The sequence below is a fragment of the Ricinus communis genome, chromosome 10 (assembly GCF_019578655.1).
Source record: "Ricinus communis isolate WT05 ecotype wild-type chromosome 10, ASM1957865v1, whole genome shotgun sequence".
In the NCBI taxonomy this organism is placed as follows: Eukaryota; Viridiplantae; Streptophyta; class Magnoliopsida; order Malpighiales; family Euphorbiaceae; genus Ricinus; species Ricinus communis.
This window is the reverse complement of record NC_063265.1, coordinates 5,964,735-5,991,396: the sequence shown is the minus strand read 5'-3', so window position 1 is coordinate 5,991,396 and position 26,662 is coordinate 5,964,735. Positions and strand designations below refer to the sequence as shown.

General features: G+C 29.1%; 2 protein-coding genes across 3 annotated transcripts; both read left to right on the top strand.

Moving 5' to 3' along the window:
• The first annotated feature begins 10,375 nt into the window (after window positions 1–10,375).
• LOC8267509 (vacuolar cation/proton exchanger 3) lies at window positions 10,376–14,025 on the top strand. 2 transcript variants are annotated; one of them, XM_015724734.3, is made up of 12 exons: window positions 10,376–10,832; window positions 10,948–11,015; window positions 11,135–11,163; window positions 11,725–11,921; window positions 12,054–12,266; window positions 12,370–12,486; window positions 12,613–12,729; window positions 12,865–12,918; window positions 13,029–13,145; window positions 13,249–13,339; window positions 13,448–13,511; window positions 13,606–14,025. In XM_015724734.3, the coding sequence occupies exons 1-11, from the start codon at window positions 10,554–10,556 to the stop codon at window positions 13,504–13,506; spliced, it is 1,341 nt and encodes a 446-aa protein (XP_015580220.1). In that variant the 5' UTR covers window positions 10,376–10,553; the 3' UTR covers window positions 13,507–13,511; window positions 13,606–14,025. The 2 variants fall into 2 exon arrangements, with proteins under 2 accessions (XP_015580220.1, XP_002528100.1); XM_002528054.4 differs by having other exon boundaries at window positions 10,377–10,832; window positions 12,361–12,486.
• Window positions 14,026–21,331: 7,306 nt separating this feature from the next.
• Window positions 21,332–25,159, top strand: LOC8267510 (probable envelope ADP,ATP carrier protein, chloroplastic). The gene is made up of 10 exons (XM_002528055.4): window positions 21,332–21,858; window positions 21,971–22,027; window positions 22,582–22,644; window positions 22,733–22,789; window positions 22,889–22,972; window positions 23,151–23,219; window positions 23,294–23,406; window positions 23,488–23,657; window positions 24,057–24,135; window positions 24,835–25,159. The coding sequence occupies exons 1-10, from the start codon at window positions 21,487–21,489 to the stop codon at window positions 24,947–24,949; spliced, it is 1,179 nt and encodes a 392-aa protein (XP_002528101.1). The 5' UTR covers window positions 21,332–21,486; the 3' UTR covers window positions 24,950–25,159.
• Window positions 25,160–26,662: the final 1,503 nt, after the last annotated feature.

Genomic DNA, 26,662 nt, shown 5'->3' with positions numbered 1-26,662 from the left:
AATGCGAGGAAGAGGAAATTTGTTGTCTTGCAAAAAATGATTCAGAGGCTTGTAATCAATAATAAGTCTCTTTTTCCCCCTTAGCTTTTCATATCTTTTTTCAACATAAAAGGCTTGACAGGCCCATTGTGAGGTTGTGGGCTCGATGAGGCCTTGTTGTAGCAGAGTCAGACATTCCGATCTGGCAAGGGCTAGATATGTAGGAGACATTCCTAGATGGGTGGCTTTTATTGGGTGATATCTTCATTGAGCTTGAAAGGAATGCTGATATAGAACTAGGGATTTTTCCACAAGGGTAGAGGATGTTGAAAATGTGAATGGGATTCTGGACAAAAAGGAAGGAATTTTTCTTTGTATTGCAGGAATGGTGGTTCTGTGTCTGCTATAGTGAACAGATTAGATGTATCTGTGTATGGACGAAATTGCTTCTTGAACTTTATTCCATTGGGAAGAATTTGAAGCATTTGAGCTTGATGATAAACATAAAACCTATTAAGAGGTCTTTATTTGGGAGATCTGAGCCAATGATGTGCATCCATACCACACAATCAGGAAAGAACTGTATTCCGATTTTTTATTTTGTGATCAGGGTAGTCTTGAAAGTTTGGTCATTTGCTGCTCTGAAAAACTGAATATGAGATTTCTAGTATTCAGATAGGAGGACTTCAGGATTCATTATGCTTCTTTGAGCTCCAGTGTCAAAGAAAGCTATAACTGGAACAGGTTTTGCATACCTTGAAGGTAAGACTTGTATAGGAATATAAGGAACTGAAGGAATCTTAGTAGCAAGTTGAGATAATTTAAAAACTGGAGATGGAGAAAAGAGGTATTGCATCACATTTGTCAGAATGTTCTTCTCTTCTTTTGAGGAGAAACTGATAATCAGAATTGGAATTTCATTATCATCAGAATCATACGATAAACAAATAAAGTAGATAAATAATTGTTTTATATTTATTAAATAATAAATTACATGTTATTTTCTTAATATTAATATATAAATGCAGTGTAAAAAAAATTACCCATTATACAACAATACTGGTCTCTTTTTATCTATGCATGCTGTTATAAGGAATCCAAAGGATTGTTGATTTGTGCATTTGATTTCACTTCCTAACTATTAAACCATATCTTATTTAGCATTGAGATTTGAATTGTGTTCTGTAATTTAATAAATAAATTCTGAGGTGACCATTATATTTATCAATTGAGTCCAATTTCAGAAAAATAACTATACTTTGTCCCTTCAGTCTTTATTTTACTTCTGTGATTTGTTTTTTTTTTTCTTTTAAGAAAAACTTGAACTGTTTTAATTTTTTTTTAATCTTCTGAATGTTATATTTTAACTTCAATTTAAAGCACTTTATTTAAAGAAAGGGTGGATGAAATTGCAGTTTTAAACATTAATCATTTGTGATATCCAATGGCAGCTCAATTACAATTTTATTAATATTATTTTTCATTTATATACAAAATGCTGCAAATACCCTAACCAATTTAAGGTAAATATGGACAAAAATTAAGCTACCCCACTTACATATCATGCATGTTATAATTCTAAGCATATCCATTATTTAGAGGAAGAGTCAAGCCATGCTAAGAAAATCAATCAAACGAGAGAAATTTATGTCTAGAATTTATGAACCAATCATAGCATGCTGACATTGCCAATTGTCAATCAATTAATCAAGCATTTTTTTTTATTGATTATAAATTTAAAATAGTGGGGGCAAAGGCCTTGAAATTCTATGCTATGCTACTAAATTAATAAAGCCTCAGCAATAATGTGGCATATATATTTATAAAACCCATGGAAATATTCTGCTTAATCTACTACCTCCTTTAATTTAATAAATGATCTTTAAAAGGGTGACAATATTCTATAAGTACAATTTTATAAATTTTTAATTTTCTACTTGACCAAGTTATTTATGTTTCTTTTTTTTCTTTTTTTAAAGAAAAATAAATATTTAAGATTGTTATTGAGTAAATGTTTGAGATTATTGACTGGTGTTGAAAAATCAGGTTTAGAGTTTTTTTATTCAATTTTTAATTTTTAATTTTTTTCTCAAATCTATTTTTGGAAAAAACATCAATTTATCTGTTTTTTATAAAAATAATTTAAAATAAAAATTGAAGTTGGAAAAAATATTTTTCCAACCTCAATGCCAAACACTATCTTAAACATCAAAAGAACATCAAAGTAAAGCCTTCCTCAATGCATAAGAGTAGGCAGATAAATTTATCAATTGTCCCATAAGAGTAACTGATATTTATGTTTCTAATTATTCAATCAACAAAAATCTTAAAAACTAGCTTCCCAGATAAATATTGCTATCTTGAATAATAATAATAATAATAATAATAATGAGTCACTCTGCTAAATGTTTTTGGGAAAATATTGCATTACCTATTTTTCTTTTCAACTTATAAACAAAAGGGAGATTTTTATTAAATAAAAATGCATCAATCTTTTATATTAAATTAGTCATATTCTGCTTCTAAAAGGAAAAAAAGATAATCATATTCTAGATTTTAAAAATAAATAATGTATTCTACATACATATAATAAAGTATAAAAAAATATAGTTCCATAAAAATTGGAAAATACAGCAAATGAATTAATTTGCTTTTAAATTATTTAAAAAATGATTGTCTATAAAATCTGTTTTTATCTGACTTCAACTTTCTTTTTTAGGATTATAGATACTACTTTTTTTCTTTCTTTATTTATGAGTTTGAATACTTCTTTCTTCTTTGTTTTGACTCAACTTCAAACCTAAAAACATGTCATATCTTTTGAACTCGGTTTGAAATCTTTCTTAAAATCCTCACAACTCACTTATTTTGAATTATACATTATAGTTAATCCTCTTATAATTAATATATTTGATAAATTTAAAAATTATTAGATATTATAATTAAGTATTAATCTATTGAGTTTATGAAAAAAACGAAAACTACAAAGCATCATAAAATTGATATATACAAAATAAATTACATACATAAATTTAAAATAAATAAATTATTATATAGAATAGAAAATTTAGTATATAAATAGAATAAAAATCAGTCTATCAAATAATTTCATGATGATTGCATTTTTTCTTTAAATATATAATATAATTTTCACTTCATTTTCTTTCTTTTGATGGCACATATAAAAATAATTATTTTATATTTAATAACTTCTAAATTTTTAAATTTATTATCAAGTATTAAGAAAATAAATACTAATATTATATTTAGCTGAAATAGTCGAAGCACTTATTTCATTTTTAAATAACTTTTTCTAATATTTTATATATTTAATAATTACTATTAAAAATAATTTATAGAGATAAAAGACATGAAGTGAGAAAGAAAATAAAATAAAATGATGAAGTAGAAAGTAGCATTTTAATTTTATAAAATTCATTGGCTAAATAATATAAAATTCATAATTTTACCTATTTTGTTAAATTTAACGACAATTATTTCTATCAACTTAATAAATTAGAATTATAAATAAATTTTGAATTTATAAATAAATTATATAAAACATTATAGATAACACAATATAAAAAAACTATACATAAATTATTAACATTTTTTTTTCTAAAAGTTTTCTCTAATAATTTATAATTAGAAAAAAAAATTTCTAAAATCATTAACTATTTGATAATAGATTATTCTCTCTAACAATTAATAATTACAAAGAAGGATAATGATAATGATAAAGTCCAAAAGATATTATGAATTTGTAAAAATAAGATGGAGAGCAGTAACTCTCACTTAACTTCACCATAATTTCTAGAGTCATTTCAGCTTCTGAAGTTAGAATAAGATTTTCACTGAATCTCATGCTTACAGAAGTGCTAGAGAACTTTATTATAGCAATCAACTTCAGCTTCAGCTCTATAAAATTCATCAAATTCCAAACAAAATTTACTCAGAACTATTGAACTGCAGAAGCCATCATTGCTATAATATGTGCAAGTTAAGACATTTTTCTGTACTTTCTGTTTCCTTCTTCCTCTTTTCTTTAAAAAAAGAAAAAAGCAATTCTTTCCTAATCACTTCCTTTAATTAATACATACTTCAGTAACCATAATATAACAGGTATTATTTGCCCTATGACAAAGAAACACCCATCATTTCTTCACAAACAAAACTGCCCAACTCGACAAAATACAAAAAAGACCATTACAAATATATACCAAATTGCATTGCAGCTTTATAGACCACAGATAAGAAAGGAGAGGGAGGGGACTACAAGCATCATTTATTTGATACACAACAAAATAAGTGAAGAGGCACCGCCCAGCCGTTTTCTGTTTTTGAGCTTTATTTGCTCAGGAAACTTCCTTGAAGTTTCATTACACACTAATTTAGTAGCAAATCTCTCGATTTATTTACGTACAGAAACTGCAATATCTTTCTGATATCAACATATATTTATATATCAAATCACAGTGTTAATCAGTCTGAATCCTAAATTGTTTTCTTTTAATTATTTTATTATTTCGAGTTTGAATTACTTATAACACTCGGGAACTGATTTCTAAATATATAAGACTCATTTGATAAAGTGAAAATCAATCAAACACCATCTCGCAGTAAAAAGTTTTAGGCAGAACGGGGTAGCCAGACCAAGCCAAACCAAGATACTTAGGTCTATCAATTTGGATAGACATAGACGTCCACAAAAATATCTGATGCATAGTAATACCCTAATATTATTTGCATAAAGACCAATGATTTCTTGGACATATATACGTCTAATTACTTATATATATACACAATATACATATATAGTTAGAGAGGCGAAGCTTCGCGGAAGCTGTATATACACATGCAAAGTGGGGGCAGCTGATAGATATTGTTTTGGATGTCAGGGGGATTTGCAGGAGTATATTTGCCAGTGGCCTTTATTTTGGAGGCAAGTGATGATTATTGATTTAGAGGAGAAAGAGAGGTGTTTCTGGGTATGTCTGAAACGGCTAGATATTGATATCTATAGCATTATTGGGATAGATTGATGAAGACAAGAACATTTATGCTATTTTTAAAAACCTTTGGCTGATTGCATTTTTAACAGCAAATTTTCAATTAATTGAAAGTCCGCAATCATAAAAAATTAATAACTACAGAATAAATGTGTATTTCAAGAGAGATTGAAATTTGAATCTTTTTCGTAATTGTAAAGGAAAAACGTTATATATATTATTATTCTCATATGATGTACTAATCAAAAACCTAACGGAATCTGATTTTTGCTATTTATATATTGACTTTAAAAACAAGGAAATACATGCAGTAGGAGACTTCAAAAGGACATTTCAGGAAAATAGAAATACCTTGAAAATCAGGGTATTACAAGTAGTTAGATTGTGAATTTTTTTTCCAGAAAGTAGGAAAAATATGTAAGTAAACCAGTAACTGAAGTGGCTAAAAGTTTTTATGAAAATGTTAAAACCTTGAAAATAAGCCTACACTACAAAAAATAAAATAGAAAGTGCAAGAAATTGTCATAATGCCATATGAATTTGAAAGATTTGCTTGAGATAAACATGACCATCCTGAAAGATTTGGCTGAAAATAACAAAATGCTTTGGAAAGTTTAGGAAATTAGTAAAATCTTGAACACGAGGCTACACCAAAAACTTACTTCAAAGAAGAAAGTAGATGAAGGACTCTTGTAAACAAAACCAAATTCTGATCAAGCTAGTAGGTGAAAAAAAGTATTGAGCTCACTGACACTAAAACTTCCTATAATTAAACAAAAGCATCAATCTAATACTTACTGGACACCTAACTAATTACCTTTAAACAGCTCAATTTTGTCCTTAATCAAAAGTATGATTGGAGAAGGATAAAAGGGAAAAAAAAAAAAAAAGAGGAAGAAAATCTTCACCTACTAGACAGAAAATAATAAACAAGCACTTGCTTTGCTTCATCAGAAAAACAGAAAATGAACTCATAACAGTGTAACGTTGGCAAGTTGGAGACGGTAAATGTGTATATATATATATATATATACAGGGCCTTTGAGGTGCTGTTGTCTTAGCACTGTTCATGAGAAATTTCTTTCTACCTTCCGTCAATTGGCATTTTGCAGCAATTCATAACCATCATTAATAGTATTAATTCTAATCTTCATGCTGCCAGTGCCTGAAGACGTCTTATCCTTTTCCCCCATTTTTTGGACATCTAAATATAATAAGAGATTGACACATATATATTAATATTTTAATATTGGATGATTTACACATATTTCATTATTTAAAACTAGTGAATATTGTGTCAATTATCTACAGTTTTATGTATGTGTAAAGACATGCATTAAGACTAGACAAGAAATTTTTCATTATACTAATAATAATATATATAAACTAGCAAAGTGATAGTTATAGTGTTTAAGTTTGATATTATAAATGTGTGGTTCTATTTTCAGACCCATTTTTATTAGGACCAAAGCAAGATAATCATTAATTTAGTCATCACCATTTTGTAAATTAAATAATGTGCACAGATGTTAAGATTTATTTATCTTTTTTAACATAAGCAACTATAATTTTATAAATATGAAATAAAGTAATATAATTAATTAGATATCGATCTTAAGCTATACATGTATGAGTTTTAAGGTAGGAAAAGATGAGTTTGAAAAAAAAAAAGAAAAAGCTAATTTAATGAACATAATATAGCTTAAGAAATTAAATTTCTATCATGCTTTGTTTGTCTATAGTTGAGAAAAAACATAAACATTATATACGACAACCACACTCCATATCCGATCCTCCACTCAAAGTTGATTAACCCTTTTTTCATTAACGTAAGTAGTACGTAGGATATATTGAAGGAAATCATGGGAAACTTATGGAACCTGCATGGAGTTCCTTGTCGTAAGAGAACTTTTCTTTAAGTGATGGAATCGATCGGTTCCGTTTTGTCCTTTCAAGAATACACAAAGTTAACATTAACATTTGATGGATAACCGATTTTTGCCCCATTTATGTGTGTTTGTGTGTGTGTGTGTGTGTGTGTGTGTAAGGAAGCTTCTGGGAAAGTTCCTACTAGCTAAGTACGGTAGGTAGTACCTCTACCTTTCGCTATGGGCGACATGGGTGCCTAATATTTTACCCATATTTTCTGATCGGCTTTATGATGAATATGATCATATGAAAAAATACAAGTTATGGTATTGAGGGTGTAGATGATAGTGACATGCTTAAATTCTGCAGTAGGACAAGTAATATGGTGTTTCGGTTGGGTTTTGTTGATGAAAATGAAAGTAACGTATGTTGTATTTGTGTTCAAATTCATATGTGTTTTGTTATGTATTTTCCAATGAAGCTAAAAAGGGAAACTCATAAGGATGGTAACTGATTCTGCTGTTGCTTGGGTTGTTTCTTTGTTTCGATCAGTAAACAGAACTCTTGCAAACTGCCATTTGTATTTAATTCAAGTGAACTTAATGCTTCTTCTGCATGATAAATGCAAAAGAAACCATCTCACAAATCTCTAAATTAAGAAATGAAGAAGGAAAAAATTCATTTTTTTTAACTGTATTGGTGCAAAACTAACTTGAGGATGCTCAAGGGATTCAAGGGACAAAATATAAGGGTTAAACCCTATTAAGTTGAAAAAACCTTTTGTTTATCTATTTTAAGATAATATAATTTTTTCATACATTTCTTCGTCCATAAAAGTTGAAACTTTAAGAGTGAAATTTAGATTATTATAGTGAGATTTTTAATTGAAAATATTTATAATTCAAGTAATAACAATAACTAGCTAAACTAGTCTAGAATAAGATGAAAATTTGTGATTGAGATGAGTAAACTTTTACCTCTTTTAAGTTTTATCTTATTCTCTTTATTTTAAAAAGATAGTTTATTTTTAATTTATATGCGAATTAAGAAGTATAGATTTCTAGTTTCAAAGTACTCTTTAAAATACTGTTATTATTTTTCTATAAAATCTATAATTTCAAAGTATAAAGTGTATAAATTAATTACATGTGATAATATCTATATTAATCAATGAATGATATATTTGACAAATACTTATTAAATTTAAGACTAAAATAAGAAAAAACGGACAATAATTTAAAACGGACTAAAAAGGGAAAAAAAAGAAGAAGCTATTTTTTTGAGATGGGAGGAATAATTCTTTATATCTCTCTATCTATCTTATTTTGGAGTTTTTTTCTATTTAGCAATCGAAATAGACGATATGATATAATGTTGCATCATTCTTCTTTAATTTGTAATCTATTATTCTTATAATCAACAACATTTATATAATACAGTTAATTAAATTAACTAAAAAGGTAAGCGGGTTTGACTCATTTGCTAAAAATGGTGAGAGATATACATTTATGATTCAATATTTTTCTCTTGTATAATTTCCAAGTGTTGATGAAAAATATCTTCATTTCAATGATAGGTAACAATCAGAAAGGGGGGGGGGTTATATTTGGACAGGTAATACCTGTTCACTCAATATAAGCCACAACAATCAATAGTACTTTGATACTTGACATTCAGTCCGTACTCTAAAGTCACCCCAAGTACAAGAATTATGTGTGTCCAAAATTTTCAGGACTGGTTGAGTTGTAATAACATTTATTATATTACAAATATTCCATGCACGAGGAAGGCAATTCTGATTCGAATTGCAATTTTATTTATTCATTCAACATAACGCTTAAACTCAAAAAATAAAATAAAATTGGAGAGGGGTCATTTTGTCCCTTGAATCTGTGCTGCAAGATAAAGAAAAAAAGCACAATATAAACTTTTTTTGATAAATACACCCGCAATCTGTCAATTTTGATTCATTTTTGTCTGAATAAGTATTGGTATAAAGTTATATACGATCTTGATAAAACTTTCTGAAATAATAAGAGTATATATATATATATTTTTTTTTGAAAAGAAAACCTTGATCAAATTTAAATTGCATTATGAAATAATTAAAGATCATACCAAAATTGTTTTTTAACCAATAGGCCAAAGGAAATAATTGTGCTGCCTGAACACACATATATATATATATTGGAATCATACTTGCTTCATTTTCTACCTTCCTTATAAAGTTGGAATAGGACTTAGCTTGGCTTTTCTTAACTAACTTTTTTAATTTTAATCAGAGTTTTTCTGAATTAAGTAGGTTTATATAAATTGAAAGCTCAACCTACTAGATCTTCTTATGTTATTGAAAGTTAGTGTTTCCTTTACTGGAAAATGAAAATTAAGATCAGACCCATGTGCTTTCACCACTTCTCTTTTTGTTGCATTTCTTTATGCCTTCCCTAGGTTTCTATACTCAATTCTGTGAATAATCGCATTGGCCCATTTTTTATATACTATCTCTTCTTCTTCTTCTTCTTTTTAAGAAAAGGAAAAAAGAAAAAACCAATATTATCTATTTTAAAGTTTTATACATAGAAGGCATCTAAAGATAAAATCAAGCATGGCTCCAAATTCTCTGAACAAAGGTATGATGTCTTTTTCCTTAAACCATGTGTATATCCATGAATTACAATTCTCACTTCAACTGAAAAAATGAATCACAATTATCATCAACCTTGGCTCAATTGTCCATTGGAATATCTACCAAGATTTTAATCTTATCTAGTTTATACCAACTTTACATATATTCCTTTTTCTTTTTTAAAGAAAATATATTTAAAATCTAATAGATTATAATTACATAATCATCCTTTCTGTACAAATATTAAAATTTATACACTGAGTTAAAAATTTAATGGAGATAACAATTACATTATTTTATTCTTACAGATTTAGTAGGACGATGTATGTATATCTCAATTTGGATGATCGACTCCTCCTTTCGTTTGTAATTTTAAAAATCAATGCCATCTTGGATTGATTTTTTTAACTGTAATACATTCCCTTTCCGCATAAAACTAATTAGTATGAACATTAATAATAAGTTAATGAAATATCATTTTTCACTTCACTAAGATCAAATGATATGATAAAAACTTGGTTCCAATAAAATTGACTCTGCCTGATGAATTTCCTTAGAACTAAAAGGAATAGATTCTAAGACTAAAATATTATTGGTTTTTAACAAGGGAACGATGGAGGTGGAAAATTATGGTTCATTCAGATAGACTGACGCAATTTATAGATTACTGTTCTATTATTATCATTTATAATTCTGGAGAGGAAAAAATATAATTTCTTAAGAAAAATAAAAACCGCCAATAATTATCTGAAAAAAAAAAAGCCCTATTTGTATAGCCACGTATCTTAAAAAAACTGCAATACAATAAGAACAAAAGACGAAATTTCCTGGAAAATGCCATTGCTCTTAGTCATGCAAGTATGCCACTCCTATTTAAAACAGTATTCTTCACACTCTCCATGTCACCCTAAAAAAAATATAGTTTTACTTACAAACATTTCCCTCTTCTCTTCTCTTCTCGTGCCCATTTGAGTTCTATAGTATAGCAGCAGGGAGCTGCTGGTTTTGATAATTGGTTTTGGGTTGTTGCACCAATATTATTACGAAAACCCATATCAAATTGATCATCAATGGCGTCTAACAGCCACTCACTGCAGGAACCATGGCTTCTTGAGCATGGAAACCTTAAAGGGTTAAGCAAAGAGATGCGACACGGCCGTACTGCTCATAACATGTCCTCCTCTTCTCTTCGCAAGAAATCTGACCTTACTCTTGTTTCTAAACTCCGCTGTGGATTGCTTCGTAACCTTTTAGCTAATCTTCAAGAAGTCATTTTAGGGACTAAACTTTCTGTTCTTTTTCCTGCTATCCCTCTCGCTATTGTTGCTCAGTGCTATGGCTTTGGAAGAGTATGTTCTTGTTGCTTTTTTTTTTCTCTCTCTCTTTTAGGGTTTACTGTTCTATTGATGATGACTTAGACTGAATCATTTACAATAATACCTATTTATGATTTCTTGTTAACAGCCGTGGATTTTCGCTTTGAGCTTACTTGGACTCACTCCTCTTGCCGAACGAGTGAGTTTTCTCACAGAGTAAGCCAGTTTCTTTCTTTATATATACATATTTATTCTAATTACTCAAAGAAGAATTGGGCACTGATCGTGGTTTTGTTTTATTTCCTTGATCGTACGTGTTTGATGGAAAATCACAGGCAAATTGCTTACTTCACTGGTCCCACAGGTATAATTTTGAATCTCTTCATTGTTTTAGTTCTTTTCCATCTCTACTTTGGTGGTGGAGATGAAATGCATGCATAGTTTTGATGGAATTTCACAGACGACCAACCAACGTTTGTTTGGCAATGGCAATGGCAATATGAACAGTGTTTATAAATACTCCTAGAAATGAAGACCTTTTCTCGTGACAAACACAAAAACAAAAAGCCAAAAAAAAAAAAAAAACCTTAGCAAGCGAGTGCAAGATTGATTCAAATATGTCACGTGGGGACAACCTAAAAACCGATAATTGTTTCTGACTTTATGTACAAATGTCCATTAAACAGCTTGTTTCAATGTCATTTTATGAGAAGAATGGTCAGTGGCCAGTTGAAGATATATAAATGAAATTGTCCGCATTACTAAAAAATGAATTATACAACTGTTTCTCTTTATCTAATTAACTAAAATATTAGCAGAATTTTAGAAACAAGATCATTTATGAATTGTTAAATGAAGAAGCAAACATTCTAAGAAACCACCGTAATGATGATGATGATTGATCAATTCTTGTTTGTTTCTGCAGTTGGAGGGCTGCTAAATGCAACATGTGGCAATGCTACAGAGTTAATAATAGCTATCTTTGCACTAAGCCAGCACAAGATAGCGGTGGTGAAATATTCTCTTCTGGGTTCTATACTGTCAAACTTGCTTTTGGTTCTTGGGACCTCTCTCTTCTGTGGTGGGATTGCAAATCTTGGACAAGAACAAAAATATGACAGAGTAAGCTTATTGTCTTGATTATTGGATTCTTTTTTACCTCTTGGATTCTTTTACTGACGTCAAGAAATTTCAAATATTTAATAATTGAGTTGATGATGCTAATGTATTTTTCGACATTGTTAAAATGAACAGAAGCAAGCTGATGTCAATACAATGCTTCTGCTGTTGGGTTTGCTGTGCCACATGCTGCCATTGCTGTTTGGAATTGCTGGAGCCTCCGCTTCTCTTACAGCCGTACCAACACTCGAGCTGTCCAGAGCAAGTAGTCTTGTGATGCTTGTTGCATACATTGCTTACATTTTCTTTCAACTTGTAACGCATAGGCAATTGTTCGAAGCACCAGAGGTACACTGAGTTAATTCCTTGAGCTGAAATCAACTTAACTATAACACTTAAACATTTTCATTTATGAAATTATTGTGGTGAAACTGATCATCAGGAATCCCAGGATGGTGATGAAGTTGAAGAAACTCCTGTGATTGGATTCTGGAGTGGAATTGCTTGGCTGGTTGGGATGACTGCTGTCATAGCTTTGTTGTCAGAATATGTTGTGGGAACAATTGAGGTAATTAATTGAACATCTTAATAAAAATGTGATGCACGCAATGAGTTCTTCACACCAAAATCATCAATCTCCAAACCCTAGTTGCTTCACAGTGTGATTAACTGAAAATCCCTGAACTTTTCGTAGGATGCTTCCGATTCTTGGGGCCTTTCAGTCAGCTTTATTAGCATTATCTTGCTACCAATTGTTGGAAATGCGGCAGAACATGCTGGAGCAATAATTTTTGCTTTCAAGAACAAGTTGGTGAGTAGTACTAGTTAATTCCCCTATTTTTTTCTTATAATTATTGTCCTTGATGTATTTTCTAGCATGTTTGAAATGTCCTTTTTCTTTTTAACAACGATAAAGTCTCACTAATTTTACCATGAAATTGATCAGGACATATCTCTGGGTGTTGCTTTAGGCTCCGCAACTCAAATTTCCATGTTTGTGGTGAGAATCCATGGCACAAACTGATGAATCTCCTTCCATCATTTTCTTTATATTCAAGGATATGAAGATTCTGACTCTTTTTTTTTTTCAAATGTAAATGTAAATTTCAGGTTCCATTGTGTGTGATTGTTTCTTGGATAATCGGTATTAAGATGGATCTTAATTTCAACCTCCTTGAGACTGGGACTCTTGCTCTATCAATTATCGCCACAGCCTTCACTCTACAGGCAAGATTACATATCAATAAATAGATAAAACAAAGGAGAAGAAAAAAAAAACCGTTTTTTCTATTCATTGTTATTAACATAAAATTTCTGTTTTTCGTTACAGGATGGTACTTCTCATTACTTGAAAGGATTGTCTCTTTTACTTTGCTACATCGTAATTGGAGCATGCTTCTTCGTCTCCAAAACTCCCCTCAGTAAGGACTTAATTGCAACAACTAACTTTTCAATCTTGATTTAGGACTATCCCTCAATTTCCGATTGTAAGAACATCTCATAACATAATCCTTATTTACTCACGACAGACCAAGGAAATGTCGTCAATTTGGGAGTCAATGCAGCACCTGGAGTCCTCACAGCTTGATATAAGTGAGTCCTGATTCTGTATTATACTGACTATACATTTTCATGTAACAAGCATATACGTGTGTAATTTACAATATTCTATCTAATGTGAAAGCAGGCTTGGGCTTCTCAAGGTCATAAAATCAATTTCTTCCTGAACGAGGATCATGGGGTTCAAACATCTGAAGAAATGTTATAAATTGGGATCCAAAGATTTTTATTCTTTCATTTTGAATTGCTCGCCTGCCTGCCCGAAAGCAAGCATTTTGTGTTTTGTTAATCAGTATATTATCATGGCTTCAGAGAGAGGTACAATGGAAGATTTTTAGTAAAGAATCAACCCCCAATTGATAGCTGCTTTGCAAAGACAGGCTACAGCATGTCATTGTGTATAGAATATTATAGCCTGAGTGTTTTTGTAAAACCGGGTCCGATTTTCTTTTGCCGATATAGGCAAGTGGCATATGGCATTAAGTATTTTTCTGTAATCTTGAAGCAAAATTATCAATAAATTACATTAGTTTTGTTTGGGTTTGCATTTCTTATCTACTCTCACTGTATCTTTCTAAAATGTGAAGAAGAAAAATCAAGTGTGCAACCAAGAAAAAGCTTGCTTATATGAGATCAGTTAACTAAACCAAAAATTTATAAGAAGAAAAGAAAGTGGAAGGAAGAAGATGGGCCTAAAATAAAATTGTATCAGGAAATTTGACGTGGCAAAAGTATATAAAAAAAAAAGATGCAGTTATTAAATTTTTTTCCCTTTATGTATGTAAAAATCGGTTAGAGGTGCAAAAATTGAGGAAAAAAACCGTAGAAAATACTCTAAGCCACAAGAGCTGATCAGTTCAATACATAACCGATTTGCTTTTCATTTAGCTGATCGGTTCTTCACTATGAGCCGATCATTTATGTACATTGTTAGACTAATTTTTGACTTTTTTGATGTATTTTGACAATTTCTTGTACTGTAACTCAGTTTTAAGGTTTCTTTACATTCTTTTTAATTATAGGTAGATTGTAATAGCTAGATTTATTTTCTATTATTTATTTTTGCTTTTATCCACGATGGATGCTAACTATACGATGTATGATAGCCTAATTAAAACTGGTCAGATAGACTTAGGCTTTAAAATTGGACTTGGCATGAAAATTTTAGTCCATTAGCTTAATTAAGATGGTAATTAGGTTTAACTTAAAACTCATACAGACTTAATGGGTTTGTCATGCTTAATTAGATTAAATTGGGCTATATTATATTTAGGATCACTGAATTGTGTCTCTTCATAAAAAGTAGTCAATTAGGCTTAAAGGCTGAAAATTAAAAGCATATTATATAATTGGTCTAACTAGGTAGGGTCTTGTATATAATTAATTAGTAAGTTAGACTAATAACTCTTATTATATGGATTAGGCTTTAATAAAATGGTTACATTTAGGTGGACCTCGCACGTTATAGTGCTTGATGTATAAAAATATTTATGTTACATTTATAGGGAATAGCCCGTTAAATAATAAATTAAAGACAGCTATATACAAATAAGGAAGTTGGCTTCTAGATCAATCTCTAAATTCGTGATGTAAGCTTCTTTATGAAATCAAAATACCTTATTCATTAATAAAGTGTACGAGTTACCGAGGTGGCAACTCCTATCTCTGCGCTAGTCTCTATGACTAGTTAGCGTGTTCCCAGTTATGTTGAAAAGCTTACAGTGCCATAGTCGCTAAAAGACACTTGGGTGCGTGCCCGGAAATCGCCACCCACAGTAGCGACTCCGCTGGAGATAAGAGAAGTTAACTTCACTGTGTGTTTGTCTTTAATTTATTATTTAACGAGTGGTTCTTACCTCACTGCACTATTTTCATACATTGCGCACTTTGGTTCTATAGTCCCAATGACGTCGGTTATTGGTTCTTTGGTTTCATTCAAACCCTAGAATTACAACATTGGCTGACCATCAATCACATGTAATGAGTGAATTTCCTTCATTGCATGAACCCTGTGAGAACTTTTTATCTTTACTCAAGACTTATCTCATGATAATGATAGTAGTAGCCTCTTTTAAGAATTCTAATGCTTTGAAATATTTCTTTTTATACGTACTCAAGATTCACATATTGAAAAGCCTTAATCTAAAATTAATTAAATAAAAATATATAGTATTATTTACTAAATATTATATTTATATTAATTGATTTAGTATCTAATAAATAATACCACATATATATACAATTAATTTTGTTTATGAAGCCTCAATAATTTTGGGCCACTTTTGTAAAAGAAAAAGAATTGACAAAAATGACACCGACATACAAAGATTTAGATTTTTTTTTTTAACTTTTCAGTGTCAACGAACCTTAAGATCTTCCAGCAGGTGTCCCGTGTCCCTTTCTAATTCTCAAGTTATCCAGCAATTAAGCAGCTCCACCTTACCAGGTGTGCTTAAATGGAATGTTGATGGTCCATTCTCTTTGGGATAAGTTTTTTTTTTTTTTTTTCTTTAGCTTCTTTTGAGACTTACAGCAGGAGTTTTTCAGCTTATGGTTATCTCCCAAGATTGCTTTGTTGCTGCCTGATGCAACTGCACAAGCTTTTGTTCTGGGTCAGATGTTTCAGTGTTATTCTAGTGCTAATCAAGCTAGGGTTGCAGTTTCTTATGTGCTTTTGCCCCTTGTTTTCAGTTTACCTTCTGTTCTTGTTTTCAGAGGTCTTTTTTTTCACTTACAAGTGGAGTTTGTAGGTTTTTTTTGGGTGTATTTGGGTAAGCCTATTGGCTTGGGTAGCTCTACATTTTGCAAGTTTTTCCCCTCTAATACTTCATAAAATAAATCTTTGATTATCAAAAAAGAATTAGCAGCTCTATGACATTTATTTCAGCAGCCAAGTCCAAAACGTCAATGCCCTTGTTGTGTCAAGCAGCCGCACAGATGGTCGCGTCCAACAACCAACCAATATAAATTTAATGTTGATGCAAGTCTGTTTGGTTCTCTTGATTATGGTTGTGGTGCAATTACTCGAGATTATCAAGCCTAGGCTATGGTTGCAGCATCATCTCACTTCCATGCTCAAGGTACGTAGCCCTGAAATTCCTGAGGCTTAATGCAATTATCCAGACCCTGTTCGTCGCGCTTGCTTGCGGTGGAGAGTGAGTGCCAATTGGTTATTCAGGCCATTAAGCGTAAGGTGGTAGATAAATGTAGGATCAACAATGGACAAGCTACTGCCTAATAAGAAGCATCTGAATTCCGACTCATTTAAAATATAACTAATCAAATATGTCTTGAATCCATCTTAAAAAGAAGTTTAATTGTACTATTCGTATCTATATTTCATTATACTATCCGCATTATACTTTATATAATATCTAAATCCATTCAAGTTTAATTATAAATATATATCTTATGTATTAACTAGATGATGAATATTCAAAAATCTGTTTGTATAAATAAATTTGAGTAATAAAATGAATTTTCCCATAATAAACCAAATTAATATATAAATATTAATAAAATTAAAAAAGTTAAAGTTAAAATTAATAAAACAACATATTATGATGAAATAAAAATACTAATTAAATAAAGAAAAATATAAAATTTAAATCAATCAAATAAAGTTATAAATAAAAATAGATTATTAATATTAAATAAATACTTACTATCTATATATACAAAATCTGAATTCTATCAAAATCTGTCATAAGTATTAAGAATTAAATTTAAATTTACTCAAATCTAACCTGTTTTGTTAGGATTGAGTATCTGAACTCTTCACTGTCCCTAGATAAAAATTCTTTAAGACTTTCCATTGAGGAAATTTTGGTTTTTCTCTCAGTCTTCTACTTCTATTGTTCTTAGATATACTCCTATACGAACCAGTAAAGTGGCCCATAAACTTGCTAAGGCTGCTTTTAGTTTGGAGGGATTAATCCTCAGTCATGGAAGACAGGCAGTCCCTGATGTTGTAAGGGAGTCTTTGTACTGTTTGATGTTTCTTCTGCTGTCTTAGCAATGGATTAAGTGATTTCTTTTACCTCTTTAGTGCCATTATTTAAGCATATTATTATTAAATATCTTTAATTACTATTTTCTCCAAGTTTTGATGTGTACGTATATGAATATATCTTCAAGATAATCATACACAACGGTAAATATAACCGTAAATTTTTTATTTATTCCCACTTAATTAATTAATAATTAGTTAAGAAAAATACAATATAAATTAATGATTTATATCATCAGTCTAATATAGTTTATTCAAAGTATTAATAGCCCCCCTCCTTACTATAAGCGAGAAACTCGTCTTTGAAAGTCAATTTCTCAAGGGACCGCCTCCATGCTTTGAGAGTCAATTCTCTTTTCTCCATTTGGAATTTTCCCGTATCGATACGCGAAATTCTCGCGCAAACCGGGTCACAAAAGTACTACTTTCCGAATATAGATAGATTCATACAGGAAAATAGTTTTATTTTATATTTATTATTAAATTTAGTATATAATTTTTAATTGAGTACTATATTTTTATATTATTTTCTAATTTTAATTCTTAATTATAATTTTCAATAAAATTTATTAATTCTTGTCGTGCGTTCTCACATCGACTGTGTTTTAGATTATCGTTGCATTTATACCATATTAATAAATAAGATAGATAATTTTATTAAATGTCAAAAGTGAAATTAATATTATATTATGGTATTAAAATTAAAATTTATAAAATAAATTTAATAACAAATATAAAATATATAATTCTTTTGATAATTAAACCATATATATATTCATATAAAATTTCTTACCTAATAATTTATATTTAAATTTTTATTAATATATTAAATTAATAATTAATTCATACATTATTTTTTAAATATATAACTCTTAAAAGATTTAGAAAAATGATGATCACTTACACCGTGGGTTAAAGTCTTAATTTTTAAATATGTTTCCTATATATATATAAAATTTAAAGGCTTCTTAGATACTCATTTACTGGATAAATCCGTAATATATCAACCTCAGTTGGCTAAACAAGAAACAAATGATATTTCACATTAGCTCTATTTTAATATTATGTGTTGTTGCGCATTTATCTTATTTTAAATTATTTGCTTCTGCAGAGATTTCGTTTCTCCAACCCAAAGATTTGAAAGTGATTAGCACTAATTAATACCTTTTAAATCTTAATCTGTTTTTAGCTTATACGCTATTTGCATACTCCACTTTTTGTATTTTTATTTCATTTTCAGTCCCATATATATGTGTTTTCTCAACTTACTATAATATATAAAATTAGAATAAAATATGACACTGAAAAAGCATATCATGCCTTTCCGCTAATAAGGAAATTCATTTTAAAAATCCCAAACATTTTTGCACATGTTTAGCTAAATATTTTCAAGAGAAACTAAAATTAAAGATAAATATAAAAATAAAACAGAAATAATTTGAAGCAGACGAGGATCTGTAAAAATGGCATCCGTCAGTGGTTTTACGAATTCCAATCAAATTGAAACAGTTTTATTAAGGATAATAATTTATTTTAAAGTTAAAGTCAGCTCTAGAATGATATATCAATGTGCTTTTATTTAATTTTGACCAAAAACTAATTTGTTTAAGGTTTGATTTATATTAAAAAATTTTAAGATAAGAGGCTAATATCGTACCAACACCCAAAAATGTGGCCATTAGCCCTTAATTTGTTGGATTAATGAAATTGCCAAAAAAAAAACTTTATTAATTAAAATAAATAAGAAATTACTTCCGATAGGCTTCCTTTTTTAAATTTCTTACAAAAATACATAAATAATATTTTGCATTTTTACTTTGATTTTTGTTTAAATTTTTGCATGTTTACCTTAAATTTTTTATTTTTATATCTGGTCTAATTACTAATTAAATTTTATATTTTATATTTTTTAATAATTTCATCCAATTGTTTCATAATTTTAAAATAAAATATCTAATTTTTTAATTTATCTTGATAATAATTTTTAAAATCTTACAATTAAAAAAATAGATGTGGCGGGTGAATTTTGTTTACTGACATAAAAATAAATATGAATTAATATTTATAGTTTATTCTTAACTTAATAATATGACTATTAAAAATCTCACACTTTTATATATATATATATATATATATATATATATATATATATATATATATATATATATATATATTCTTTAATCGTCATATTATTAAATTTAGAATAAACTATTTTTATTGATTTATAATAATAATTATTTTAATAAATAAAATTGACTTTCTATATTATTTTCTTATCTAAAAATTTCAAAAATTATCATTAAATAATATTTTTAAAAATAAATTAAAAGAATGGATATTTGTCTCAAAATTTTAAAACAATTAAATAAAATTATTATAAAGTGTAAAATTCAGAATTTTATTTATAATTAGAATATTTGTGTTATGCTATTTTATATTCATATTTTTATATTTTTCTTTTAAATAATTATTTTGTTATTTTTTAGATATAAAATAAATTTAATATAAATCAAACATAAACTAACTGAAACCAAACATGAACTAAAAAAAACAATAAAAATTGATTTGTAAATTAACCAATTATTATATAATATTTAATAAATTTTAAAAAAATTTAGTCTAAAGTAACCAAAAATTGAGAAGTTATATTTTTGTATTCTTGTTTTAATCACTTTTTTGATAGATTTATGTTAGTTGTTCTTTTTTATATTTTGAAATTGTGTTATTTTAAAAATCAAACATAAAATAAATATAAACCAACTAAAATTAAACATAAATAAAAAAATAAACTAAACATAAACTAACCAAAATTGAAAATAGTATATAGTTATAGAAAAATTGATTTAATTATTTTTTTTTTTTTTGATGATGTTAAAATTGTATTCTTTTAGAAATTGAGCATAACCTAATAGAAAAACATAAATCTATCAAAACTAAATAGAAACCTAATAGAAACCAAATAGAAACCCTATAGAATTAATAAAAACTAACCATAAATCAAATATAAACTCAACATAAACCAACCAAACTAAATATAATTTACGGGTGAAAAAAGTTTGATTTAGTTATTTATTTTTATATTTATGATATTTTTGAAATTATATTTTTTTATTGAATACAAATCTAATAGAAACCAAATAAAAAAAATAGAAATTAATCAAAACTAAATATAAATTGACATAAATCTAATTTAACTAAATGTAAATCAAATAGAAACAAATAAAAAAGTTCAATAGAAAACATCCGGCATATTTTTGTAATTTTTAGAGAATGGCATTCTTATAAACATTCAAAGTAAACAATATATTTTATATGTTTTTTACTTATTTACGTTTTTCAATTGTTATTAAATATAATTTTAATGTTAGCATCAGATTTTAATATTAATTTTAATTTTAACCTTTTATGAAATTATCAGTCAAATGTATTTATGTAGCATGAAAAATCCATTGCTAAAATATTATTAAGTATTGAAATGTCAAAGTTAAAAAAATAAAAAAAGAATTTTTATATATTTAAATAACAATATTTAGTAATAAGACAAATCAATGACTCTAATATTATTTAATTATTTTTTATTATTATCCAAAAATTTATATCAAATCAAAAAATTTAGATTATAATTTATCAAATCAAAATTAATATTGGCACTGAAATTATTATAAACTACTGATAATAAATACAACTATTTTATTTTTACAATTAAATCTATTTTTATAAAAAGCCCAAATGGAAAAGCAGCCCACGTTCCCATCATTCAAAATCAGTTCAAAATAAAAATTATCTTTCAAAATCGTACGGTGCCTAAAACCGTCCCTCCGTAGACCAGCAGCCAGCGAATCAAATATCCACCAAACACACTTGAGAAAATAAATTCTCATTGCAAATCCTTGCTTGTCTCTCTCTCCCTCTTTGGTTAGTTACTCATCTGCCTTCTTTTCTAAAAACAACACCTGAAAAATTGCCTTATCTCTTTAAAACAATTGCCAAAATCCAAACATGTCGCAAGACAAAGCCATAATCTTTACTTCTCTCCAAACCAAACAGAATCTCAAAGCCTCAAACTGTACTCTCATTGAAGGCACCGACCACGGTCCGCTCTGGTGCAAGACCGCGCGTCTCACCTGTTGTACTACTACTCATCGTCATGGTCATGGCAGTTTTGGTAATTTTGCGTCTCTCTCGATTGCAGAAAAGGGAGATAACAAGATTGAGTTGTTTGCGCCGAGCTCGGCTCAGCTCTTGAAACATCCTCTGGCCATATTGAGTTATGTGCCTAAAGACGCTGCCATTTTCTTAGCCGGCGCTATTGCTGGTGCTGCCGCGAAATCTGTCACGGCCCCGCTCGACCGTGTCAAGCTACTTATGCAGGTTAAATTTTGAATTCTGGTGTTAAAATGTTGTCGTTTTGGTTAATGTTTTCGCCTGTTTAATGAGAAATGTAAAATTTATGTGAAGTAATATGTTTAATCTGTTATTGCAGACTCATGGAGTGAGGGCTGGACAAGAAAGTGCTAAGAAGGCAATTGGTTTCATTGAGGTAGTTGAGATGATGTAACGATTTTTTTTTTCGTGGTCTCAAATTCAATGCTTGCTATGTGATCATTTGTTGAATTTCTATGCATTGTTTGGACGGAAGAGTTTCAAACAAGGGACGTGGAATGCTAGTTTTAAAATTATCTTTAGGTCTTGTTTAGAACAAATGTTACAGATCATGTGCAAAAGTTCAAATTTTGGCATTATTTCATTTTTTTTTTTCAAATGCCTTTTTTTTTTAGTTGAAAGAATTGACCAGAATTCCAAACATGAGAATTTGACTCAATAGATTCAATTTTATTTAATTCTTTCATTTTTAGACTTTTCTTAAACAAGGTGTAATTGATTATATTCACTAATGAAGATTAGATTCATGACTGTGGGTAAAAAATTATTGGATTTGGAAGTTGCACCTTTTGTAGGTATTCAAAATTCATACTCATGAATCTAATTAATCAAAGAAAATCCATGTATTATCAATATCAAGCCTTTCCATCAATTGCATGATTAGTGTTTCTTTAAGAAAATAATGGTTCCTATTCATATATTGAACTGCAGGCCATGGCATTAATAGGGAAAGAAGAAGGGATAAAAGGATTTTGGAAAGGAAACCTTCCTCAGGTCTTTTTCGTTCTTCACTTTCTGCATTTTACAATTTTCGTTTTCTCAGAGATTATTTTCAATTTAGAATATCTTTTGAAAACTTCAGGTGATTCGGATTATACCTTATAGTGCTGTCCAGCTCTTCGCTTACGATACTTATAAGGTAACACTTAGGATTTTTTTATACAGTTCTGAGAACCACATTTTATTTGTTTGGATTTACCATTTTGAATTATTTGACTGATGTTTGTTGGTTTTGTAGAAACTGTTTACAGGAAAGGACGGTAAGCTCTCTGTTGTCGGAAGATTAGCTGCAGGGGCTTGTGCAGGCATGACATCCACTTTTGTAAGTTAGTGAATTGGAATGACAACAATAAATGATAATGTATTTATTCCAAAATAATGTGTGAATTTTTTTCTGCTTTGAAAGTTACTTTGTAGACTTTTTCCACCTTTGCATCAGTTCGCATGTCAGTTTTACATTTAGTTGGGTGTACATTTGAATTTTCTTTTAATATGTCTAGGTAACATACCCTTTGGATGTCCTGAGATTACGGTTAGCAGTTGAACCAGGGTGTCGGACAATGTCTGAGGTATGACTGACCAACTGAAATTTTTTTGTTGACTAGATCAATTTATTCAAAGGTTGGTCTAATGATGTATCCAGATTGCCTTAAATATGTTACGGGAAGAAGGAGTTGCATCCTTTTATTATGGTCTTGGGCCTTCTCTCATTGGCATCGCCCCATATATTGCCGTGAACTTTTGCGTTTTTGACCTGTGAGTTCTCTAATGCCTTAACCTTTTACTGAAGGAGAAGAATATTAATAAATTCAAATATTGATCCTCTTTGGATGACAGGGTTAAGAAGTCTTTGCCAGAGAAATATCGACAAACAGCTCAAGCATCTCTCCTTACAGCTGTGGCATCTGCTGCCTTTGCAACACTCACATGCTATCCTCTGGACACAATTAGAAGACAAATGCAAATGAGGGGAACACCATATAATTCAGTTTTGGATGCCTTTCCAGGTGACTGACAAAAATTTCTGGAGTATAGATATGATTCTTGGATTTTCATCTTTCATTAAAATTAAAATTATGGTTTCTAGAGATAACTGCATTTAGCCATCATATATTTGGGAAGACATGAATTTATCTGCTTGTAAGCAATTTAGATGTCAGTGATATGTGTAACTTTCAAGGTGATGGCGCTTACCGGTGCACACAATGAAAGTCTTCACAAGAATTCCCAAGATGGCTAAAATATTATAGCTAGTGTTAGTAATTGGCATAAGAAGAAGACCTTGAATCATATAGCATTCAGCTTTTCTGCCTACCTTTTTCATGTTAACATATTGCTATCAATTTGTATGAAACTTTTGACTCCTGAATAATTTGCTGAATGCAATTTTGATCTCATTGACGCAGGAATCATTGAACGTGATGGAATTATTGGCTTGTATAGGGGCTTTTTGCCAAATGCACTAAAGAACCTACCAAATAGCAGGTCTGTGTCCCTTTCCATTTAAAGATCTCTCAATATGCTTTCTTGCTTGGTTTCAAACAAAAGAGCTGTATGCTCCTTCTAATTGTTGATTTTGGAATGTCTCGTTTGATTTTTCCTGGAAAAGGTATGCTTGATCACTTGATATTTATCTACGAATTGAATGAATCCATGATCACATAGACAAGGGATTAGTTATCAAAAACATGAAAATATATTTTGAAGAAAAATGAGAACATGACTGGAAGTATAACCCTTTCTTGTTCTGTAGTTGTGTTCATGTTAAGGAGTTCATAAACTTCTTTTTGATCTGTCCATCCTTTTATTTGATCTTCATTTCTCTTTGTGGGTTTCAGAAAAGGTTTTAAACAATGGGATCGTGGATTGTTTTGGTATTGGACCAAATCAGACTGTATTAGATTGAAATGGCCGTGGTACTGTAAATTTCTAAAACAATACTCAATCGAATGGATAAATCTAGAAGTGTATTGGCTAAAAAATTTCATTGATATTGTCAAACTCTCTCTAACTGGCATTGGTTTAGTGGGGGTTGCTATATGGTGCTAGTTCACTGGACATAAAAGAGTACTTCCTTTGACATATTTCAGAAGGAAAAGTTGATATCCTATTGTTACTTTTAATAGTAACTGACATATCCTTGCTCTCATTGCCTAATAATTTTACCTTCTGTTTCTGCCACAGCATTAGGCTGACCACCTTTGACATGGTGAAACGTCTAATTGCAGCAAGCGAGAAAGAATTTCAGAAAATTATGGAGGACAACCGCGAGAAACAAGGGCAGAATGCCAATATTTGAACAATTCTGACTATTGTTTTTGACCATTATCTGCTGCCCCATATTCCTTGTGGGCGTCATATTCCACTAGCATAGATGTGTGTAGGAATTATGCTCTGATTAGTCATATTATATATGGGAGAATCTACAGCTGCCAGTGGATATTTTTCCGCGGGCTATTCTTTTTGTAAAACAATCATTTTTGCTAAGTCAGGCTATGTTTCCTTTTCATTTGTTTATTTCTTTTTGTGAATCCGTCTAACCTTTTCATGGCCTGGTGCTGCGTTTCGATTATGTAGCTGCATTCTATCTTCTTAGTAAATGCACTATGAATAGTGTCATCAAATTTTTGTATTTTGTGTGCTAGCAGGGGTAATTTAAATTTGATCAACTCAGGATCCTTGGGGTCCTGCCTGAGCATATTGTCCATCGAGCAAAGGGGACTTTCTTTGTTTCCTTGTATTCACACGTATATATATATATATGATGCGGTCTAATGATAAAAATTTGATTTTATTCTGTTATTTTTGTAAGTTTTTAATTATATGAATTTAATAATGTTCTCTTATATGATATGTGTATTAAATCACTAAACTTTAGGCATATATATGAAAAAAGAAGTTGAGAGTTTTTCATAAAATCCACCTAATTTTATTTTTAGAATCTTCCTTTCTGAATCTTGAATGATTAAATGATTTTATTTTATCTTTTATTTTTAAATCAAAAGTACAAAATCTATAAATATTGTAAAACTCATCATAAAAATTCTCAAAACAAAAGCATTTCTTTTCTCAGAAAGGAGGTGACCCAATCGCAGCTTTCAGTTTAGCACTAGCTCCGTCTTTGGTGTCTTGATACACAGATAAAGAGTCTTGATATATATTTATTTTTAATATATAATATTATGTTGATAATAATTCTTTTATTATATGAATAATTATTTTTATTTTAAATTATTATATGAATATAATAACTAATAGTTTACCTTTTTACTTAAATTAATGATTAGGTCTAAAAATAATATATTAATTAATAATTTCTAATTCAATAATGTTAAACTTGCATTTTTAATATTAGTCTATATAAATATAATTAATAAATTAATGAATTTTTTATTTATATGATATTATTAATTATATTTTTATTAAATTTTTATTATACATATTCAATTTAATATAAGTTAATTATTTTATATATATATATATATATATATATATATATATATATATATTATTTTGAATAACAAGTTAATTTAAATTTTATAAATTTTATAAATCAAAAATATTTATGATACGTACGCAAACAACTAGTTCTATTAAATTTTTAGACATGAAATGCAACTTCTTAAACAGTATGTTCACAGTTATAAACTTGCCAAAATTTAAATTTGTTTTTTTAGTATCACTCTTCATTTAATTTTCTTTATTAAGAAAATGTAATATATTTAAAATAGTTGTTGGATGATAAAATGTATTTCAATTTTTTAATTTAATATAATATTTTTCATTTTTTATTTTTATAAATTATATTAATTTACTTACTTCTTTAAAATAATTTTTAAAATTTAGAAAGTAAAGTAAAAAAATAAAACTAAAATGGAAAAAGTAATTTTACAAAATGAATGTCGAACCACTAGGGCTGAGCATGGATCTCGGTGATTTCCGTCTGAACCGAATAATCGTACCGAAAAATACCAGAACCGAAATAACCAAAAAGTTTTATAACCGAATTGAA

Coding starts and splice junctions, on each gene's coding strand:
- LOC8267509 (XM_002528054.4), top strand. CDS start 10,554: ATGGCGTCTAACAGCCACTCACTGCAGGAACCATGGCTTCTTGAGCAT. Junction 11,016..11,134: donor CGAGTGAGTTTTCTCACAGA/GTAAGCCAGTTT, acceptor GGAAAATCACAG/GCAAATTGCTTACTTCACTG. Junction 11,922..12,053: donor AAGAACAAAAATATGACAGA/GTAAGCTTATTG, acceptor TAAAATGAACAG/AAGCAAGCTGATGTCAATAC.
- LOC8267510 (XM_002528055.4), top strand. CDS start 21,487: ATGTCGCAAGACAAAGCCATAATCTTTACTTCTCTCCAAACCAAACAG. Junction 23,220..23,293: donor GGTGTCGGACAATGTCTGAG/GTATGACTGACC, acceptor TGATGTATCCAG/ATTGCCTTAAATATGTTACG. Junction 23,407..23,487: donor AACTTTTGCGTTTTTGACCT/GTGAGTTCTCTA, acceptor TTTGGATGACAG/GGTTAAGAAGTCTTTGCCAG.